Consider the following 7,953-nt stretch of genomic DNA (forward strand, 5'->3'; position numbering starts at 1 on the left):
TCCTATAACATCCTCACGATCAAGCTAAGGTAGTGTGGGTTGGTGAGGTGGACAGAGAACTGGCTCAACAACAGAGCTCAGAGGCTTCCACAACCTCTCCGGGCAACCTGATCCAGTGCTTCACCACCCTCCTAAAAAATGTCTTCCTTATATCCACTCTCAATCAACTCTCCTTTAGTTTAAAACCATTACCCCTTGTCCTGTCAAAGCAGGCCTTGCTAAAATGGTTGTCCCCATCTTTCCTATAGTCCCCCTTTAAGTACTGACAAGCTGCAATATGGTCTCCCCGCAGCCTTCTCTTCCCCAGATTAAATATCTTTGATTTCTCTTTCAGGCTGAACATCAGATGCTTCTTAAAGGGAAACACTGGGGAAGACAACCCTTTTCAAAGAAACTCACCTCTGCACGCGGAAACAATGACAGCTTCTGACAAGCTTCCATAGAATTAGTTGCATCTGACTGGCAAGTACTCGAGGAAACCTGAAACAAGGAGTGTGGAGAGTAAGTCAAGACCTCAAGGGTGTTTCTTCCAAGCTAAGAACATGAGCGACCAAATCAAAATACCAGGGAGCAGAAACACGAAGCAGGCTTTAAGAGAAGATGGACACCCTAATGCTTCACAGTCCCGGACAGCTTAAATCAAATTAAAAGGTGAAAACATCGTTTGGCACCTATTTTAATGTATTTGACAATCGCCTCAGAAGAGAGCACAAAAATACCAGATTTTTTTTTTCTAAACTCTGCAAAGGGGTTTTGTGCAACAAAATACTAACCTGGTGATTTGGGGCTACGTACACAGGCACCTTGTGTTGGTGATGCTATGGACACCGCTCTACCTGTAACTTACGCTACCATTCCGAATAACAAAATTACTTAGAAGCTAAAAACCAAAAGTTGTTGAAGACACTGAGGGTTGCTAAGTGACAGAAATACTTATTGGAGAAATAATCCCAAACCACCGAACTGCGTGACAATAAGTAGTTAAGGGTACCGCAAACCCCAAACTGCTCAAATAACGTGCCTAAAGGTCTGCTTAGGGATGCTTATGAGAAGCAGTGCAAGAAAGAGTCATCGCTTCTGAAAGGAAAACACAAAGAAATTACTCTTCCAAAGCAACAGCCTCATTCAAATGGACACAGAGCTTAGCTGTACTATTCTTATTAGCCAGAAACATGTTAATCAAACGTCAGCCTGTAAAGAAATTGTATCAAGATGATACATCCATTAAATCATAGAATCATAGGGTGACCTGAGTTGGAAGTTAGAACTCACGCCTCCCAGGTATAATGGGCAAAAGAGCACGTTTTCAGTGACATTAGATTGCGCTTCTCTGGATTTAAATACAAAAAGTTAGCTCCGCCGGTACATTCATCCGCGAGAACGTTAACACCTCCAACTTCATAGACACCCATACATGATTTTTGTAAACAGCAAATTAATACACTCTATGAAAAAGAAGGCACATAATCAGCATGTTCCTTTTTGACCTGAAAAAAGAAAATCTCTAACAGCAGATAAGCCTGAAGTAAAACCCAATCCAATCTGGACCCCAAATGGGGTTTGGGTTACGATGTGCCACATATCTGCCCTCGACTCTTGAAAGCAATCATGTGCTGAGGAAAATTTTAGGTTGTTATGCAGAGGTTTAACTCGAGTCTTGGCAACTTAATTTGGGCCGTGAAAGGTATCGGCACTGCAGCACCACGTGCAGTGAGGAAAACTGGTCTTGCAGTTCGATTCCAACGCCGCACCCTCAAACAAAACAAGGCTGCTACGTCTGAGGAACAGGGATGGAATCTCACCTGCCGTCCCAAAGTTACGCTGCGGCATTCCTTCACTTTTTGTCGCTTTCCCCAGGCTTGGTAAACCTTTTGCAGAGTCTGAAGCAAAGGCCCATAGCTTTTTCCTGTTTGTAACAGTGGATGTCCGGGCTTTCACAGGTTGGTTTGTTGTGGGCCACCACTTGTACCCTGGATTTGCCTTCATAAATGCATCCTTGTACTAGAAAAGAAAAGGAAAATTACCAGTCAGGCCAGTCATGACATTATGCTGTCCACAGGGCAATAGAGGGCACTGCTTCTAAGAGGACTTCAGACAGCAAATAATGCTGAAATATCTTGATTCTTGATTTGACCTGCCTGAGCTGCGGCCAGAGCCATTCACCAAGGCCTTTCCCGAGCTGGCAGGGGACAAGCTCCAGTTTCAGGATGAGCAGTCTTTCACTGTAGACATCACTGAGACGCTCGCCTGGCTTGACACCATGGACAGTGAGGACGTGTCCCTGGTGGCCCTGACGGCCCCAGTTTGGCTGCCTACCTCCACAAGTTCCCTGACCTCTCCGAGTACGTGGCAGAGGGCGGCTGCCCTGATGACAGAGTGGTGGCAGCGGGACTGGGGGACAGCGAGGACACCGTCCCTGATTTCCTAGACTTGCCCAACAGCCGCACCAGCACCAGTTTCCTCAGTGAGCTCCATGACTTCCCAGGTACATGGCAGAGGGCAACTGCCCCAAGGACCAAGTGGTGGTGGAACAGCTAGGGGACAGTGAGGACACCATCCTGACCACCAGTGGTCCCAGCATGACTGGCGAGGCCCTTAATGAGCTCCCCGACCTCTCCGGGTATGTGGCAGAGAGCAGCTGCCCCAAAGAGCGAGTGGAGGCAAGGGGCTGGTGGATGGTGTCCCCACAATCCCCGATATCCCCGACTTGACAACCTCCATCAACAAGCTTCCCCCACCTCTTGGAGTAAAGGGCAGAGGGCACCTGCGATGTGGAGCAGTGGGCAGCAGTGATGCTGGTGGTTGGAGAAACCATCCTCCTCAATGTCCCTGACAGCCTTGCCACCACCGCCTCCTTCAGTGAAGTCCCCAGTGTCTTGGATTATGGAGCGGAGGGCAAGCGTCCTGAGGAACACCTGGCAGCAGTGATGCTGGGGACGATGAACCATTCTCAGGGCGGCCGGCCTCCCCCTTGCAGGACCTCAAGGGGAACCAGGGTGGGATGGCGGCAGCCCTCCCCACCTGGCTGCCCTTGGACACTTCTGAGGAGAGCTCTGCAGAGACTGCAGAGGAGACTTCAGAGGACAGGCCTGTGGAGAGTCCCCAGAAGGATCCCCTGCAGGGTCCTGCAGAGAGTCCCCTGCTCAGCCCCCTGCAGATCCCACTGCTGAGTCTTTTGGTCAGACCCCGGCTGCATCCCCAGTGTCATCCACCCCATAAGGCGTTATAACCTTGCCAGGCGCTCTCCAGCACTCCCTGACCACGACCACCAAAGACCTCTCTCTAACAAACCACCAAGAGCCTCCTCTTCATAAGCGAGCCACCAAACGCACACACAAGCACTGCTCTCTGCCAGGAGAGCCCTCACTAGCAGGTTAAATTAGCAATCAAGACTTGCAAGCACGCTTGACAGCAACACTCAGTTCCAGATGACAGAGATGTAGATAAAATCTAGCCACTGCTTCACACCAGGAAAGTGATAAATGTCGGTCTTTTGCGTTACGCTGACATGAATGTTAGTAACGGGAGATAAAGGAACTGACCGGCCTCCAGCTGCGTATCAGTGACAGCTGCTTCCAGCTGGTTCTCTGACTCAAGGCTTACCTGGCCCACGGAACTGCTGGATCCTGCGGAGATGAGCATGCCGTTCTCGTCCTTTAGGAAGCTCCTCTGAGACCAATAGGCTGGATCAGAAGCAAAGGCTTTGCTGTGCCCTGGATTCCTAGGGTCACTCACGCCTGTGCTGTCGCTGTTCACAGAAGTCACACACCTGCTTCCCGCATCCTTCTCTCCCTGCCTATTAACATTACAACTGCAGCGTCAAACTACCAGCAATCAGGCTTTCACTAATAACTCATGGTCTAGTCTGGGTTTAAACCAAGTTCATCCGCAAGGCACAGCTTCATCTCCTAAGCACACTAGAGAAGATGCTGAGGTGGGAAGGCTTGTAGCTGTGGCTCATCTAGCCTAACCCACAGCCCAGGAGTTAATGACGTATGCCGCACTTTAGCTTTCGTCGTGCAGAACAATCCCTAGAGTCACACTGATGCAGCCTGCTTGATTTCTGGGTGCAACAAGCCCTCAAATACCAGATTTGTGGTTTCCTAAGCACAACTCTGTTGGATCAGTCAGCTCCAAAACTTAAAAAGCTCAACTCGCCCCAAAAATGTTAACTTGCGCCCCTCTCCTGGTTTGGAATATCCACACAGCGAAGCACCACGGAAGCCTTGTTCACCAGACGGTTGCCGGACAAACCCCGTTGTGACACAGAGCAGCAAGTCAACAGGAGCACAGGCTGCACAAAGTCAGTGCTTGGCAGCAACCTCATCCAGAGCAGGAACTCCACTGGCAGAAAACCTCTTGAGCTTCCGCTGGACTTAGGAAGGGACTTCCTCAAGCCTCTTTCCTCCACGGCTACCCCAGCAAGCAGCAGTGGGGCAGCAGTGGGGCAGCGCTGCCCGGCTCCCCTCCTGCACCACTGACAAGCGACACAGCAGGCACGGTGCAAAAATCAGCCCCACCAATGGCCCCGAGCGATCCGCATCAGAGATTCAGAAGAAGGAACGGCGCAACGAAACCACCAACAGAAACACACTGGTTACTACCAGGGCGGAGCAGCCGGCATGGTGTGTGCTATCCTAAAGCACTCTGAGCATGAGGGACACAGTTTCCCCTCAAACACAGCAAGTGAAATCCACCTGAGGGTGGCACCCCAGCGCCTCTCAAGGGAGGCCAGCCGTGCGGCCGTGTAGCCGAAACAACCAGCCAGAGAGCGCAGCGTGACCACAGCAGTGCCCAGCGCCTTACGAGACGCACTGCTGGCGCTGCTGCAGGGACAGGGCTTGTGTCCACCGGAACAGAGGCTGCTGTCAGCCCAGCGGCAGCCGCCAAACCCAAAAGAACCCTTACACCTGGCAGCATTGCCCCAGTCCGGGAACAAACCCTAAATCCAGAGGCGCCCCACACCTGGCTGCACCCACCAGACCTAGCAGCAGGCACCTGACACAGCAACGCCCCCAAATCCTCAAGTTTCCCCCAAAATTGGCAGCAACCAGCAGACCCAGGCACACCCCCCAAAACCTGTCGGCGACCTCCAAACCCACAAACACCCCCAGACCCAGGGGCACACCTTAAACCTGCCAAGAGTCCCCCAAGCCCACAAGGAACCGCCAAACGCAGAAACAGCCCCAAACCGGGCACCTTTCCCCACACCAGGCAGCACCCCCGAAACCTTGCGGCACTGCCGGCCCCAGCGGGGTGCAGCCGCCCCAAGCCTGGTGGGGGGAGGCCGGGCCGTGGCAGGGCGGCGGGTGAACAGAGTAGGCCTCCGTGCCATGGAAGCAGGTTCAGCAATGGCTGAAACACCGCTTTGGTTACAAATCCAAAACTCGGCACCGTATGGGCTGCGAGGAAGAAAATTAACTCCATCCCAGCCCGAACCAGAACAGACGCTGTCTCCGTTACGGCTTGATAGCAGCTTTCTGCCGCTCTGTCGTTTATTGACACCGTGGGCATCCACATCCCTGCTTGCCCCGATAGGAAGTTTGGCCCCAAACTGCTGAATCCCTGGTTTTGCTGCTGTTACAACGCGCACAATTGTGCTACTGACCTCTATTTATTGCTGTGCCATTCTGCTGAAATTTACGCTTGACCCCTGAAGCTGTTGCTCAGGAGTGTGTTACAGAATCATAGAAACACAGAATGTTCTGAGTTGGAAGGGACCCACAAGGATCATCAAGTCTGGGATCATCCTGTCCCTGCACAGGACAACCCCAAATTCACACCGTGTCTCTGAGGGGGTTGGCCAAGTGCTTCTTGAACATCGCCAGGCTTGGCGCCATGACTGCCTCCTGGGGAGCCTGTTCCAGGGCTCCACCACCCTCTGGGTGAAGAACCAGATCCCCTCCTGTTGACTAACCACGTGGCTTTTGCCAAATGTGCACCCCAGGGCCTGAATGTCCCAGCCCCCCTTGCTCTCAGGGTAGTTTTTAACAGTCCATCGTACCGCTCCATTTCCCCAGAGGCTGGTGCGTGACAGGGGTGTGATACACCCACTCATTGCCGCGCTCTTTGGCCCAGGTGTCTGTGAGGTTGTTTCGGAAATGAGTCCCGTTGCCTGACTCAGTTCTCTCTGGGGTGCCATGTCACCTCAGGACTTGTTTTTCCAGACCCAGGATGGTGTCTGGGCAGGGGTGTGGGGGATGGGATATGTTTCCAGCCAGCCGGTCGTTGCATCCACCATTGTAAGCACATGGCGCTTACAATGAACAGGGCCTATTGCTTTTCATCTTCCAACAGTTTGTTATACAGTGGGGCCTCTTCAGCACGTGGCACCCCCTCCTCTGGGGATATTCCAAGGTCTTTGCCCTTTGCCCAGCCCATGGTCACTTCCAAGACTCCTGGGCCACTGGGGTTTCCTATTCAAGCCCGCTGGGTGATCAGTGCGACCCATTTACTCCATGTAGCATCACTTTCTGCTAATCCCACCTGGCACTGCTTGTGGTTCTCCCAAGTGCGGGGGGCTTTGAAGAGCTCTTGGCGCACAACGGGCACCCAGCCTCTGTTCGCACCATACCCGATCGTCGCTCATGGGCTCTTCCCTGAGCCTGTCACACACCTCCCTCCTGCATCCTTCTCTCTCTGTCCATTAACATTACAATTGCAGCGTCAAACTACCAGCAATCAGGCATTCACTAATAACTCATGGTTTCGTCTGGGTTTAAACCAAGTTCGAGAGCAAGGCACACCACACCGATGGCTGCTGTGGGATGAGCCTGCTCTTGAACCACGCCGGGTGATGCACGGCCCAGGAGTGAGTGACCTGAACCAACAGGCACATCAGGCACCGTCACCTGCATTTTTCCCTCTGCCTCACGTATGGGTCACCCACACAGCACAGTGCATTGGGAAACGCTTTTTGTTTGAGGAACAGCTGTAATTCAGAAGGAACCGCAGAACATTTCTCTCCGAGCATCTCAAAGGCACTCATTATCGTGACTGCTTTGGTGAGAACAGCATTCCTGCGATGGAAACCTGCAAGTTTTGCACAGAAGACAAAAGTACCAACAACATAAGAAACAAATGCTATCTTACTACGAGAAATTCTATTATTTCATAGCATTTGCCGACTGGCCTAGGCTAAGAGGTTACAAGCATTGCCTAACAACTCACAAGAGGCTATGGGCTGGCTTCTGCCTGGAGCTTGCTTCTTCCCCACCAGAAGCTAGTTATGGTTGGTTACATGGGAAGGGATGAATTGCAGCAAATAAATGGAGTGCGCTGACAACGCTGAGAGTCATCTTCCATGAGAAGGGGTTCTGATGGGGGATTAAACTACTTAGTTATCTGCGGCCTTATTTGCACGCCGGGCATGTCCTTATAGTACGATCTGCCCAAGGTCTTGGTCTTTTCTCATGGCAAAAGGACAGTAGAGAAGGGCAGTAACTGACCTTCATTGCCCTCACGGCCAAATATACCAGAACTGAGGTTGATTTGGCCACACCACCTGTAGGAAAATCATCTGACAGCTACAGGCCTCTTTCCTGCTCTTTATCGTTCTGCCTATTTTTAAGTAAATAAGGCAGAAAAATGTTAGCAAGTGGGAAAAGGTTACTATTTGATCACACAATCAAGTCTAGCAAGATCCATACACCAATAGCTTGATGGTAATCAGGGTTTTAGTTTTAGCCATCTTAAATTCTCTAAACACATTTACCATAATATACATATATGTATTTTGCATAACAAACATTATCATAACAGAAAAACTCTCTCTCAGCGAAGTTTCTGCTCATTTCCTACCCATAACTCTCTAACTTTGGCCAACACACGACTGCTGAAAGGTGCCCTTGGATCCAGATTTCCTGCATTAGCTGGTTTTGTTACTGTCGAGATTGGCTTTGGTCTTGCAGCTGTAAAGCACGAGGGAAAAACGATCAGCCTTGTGCAATCAAA

At 51.3% G+C, this 7,953-nt stretch overlaps 2 protein-coding genes across 2 annotated transcripts in view; both read right to left on the reverse strand.

Annotated features, from left to right (window-relative positions):
• The window catches only part of LOC135317445 (uncharacterized), a 194,490-nt gene that overhangs the window by 85,581 nt on the left and 100,956 nt on the right, over positions 1-7,953 (reverse strand). The gene's annotated exons all lie outside the window — the stretch shown is intronic.
• LOC135317455 (HMG box transcription factor BBX-like) lies at positions 446-4,478 on the reverse strand. The gene is made up of 3 exons (XM_064473747.1): positions 3,604-4,478; positions 1,803-2,001; positions 446-480 (listed from the first exon to the last, which is right to left on the reverse strand). The coding sequence occupies exons 1-3, from the start codon at positions 3,640-3,642 to the stop codon at positions 446-448; spliced, it is 273 nt and encodes a 90-aa protein (XP_064329817.1). The 5' UTR covers positions 3,643-4,478.

Source organism: Phalacrocorax carbo, chromosome 26, assembly GCF_963921805.1.
Source record: "Phalacrocorax carbo chromosome 26, bPhaCar2.1, whole genome shotgun sequence".
Taxonomy (NCBI): Eukaryota; Metazoa; Chordata; class Aves; order Suliformes; family Phalacrocoracidae; genus Phalacrocorax; species Phalacrocorax carbo.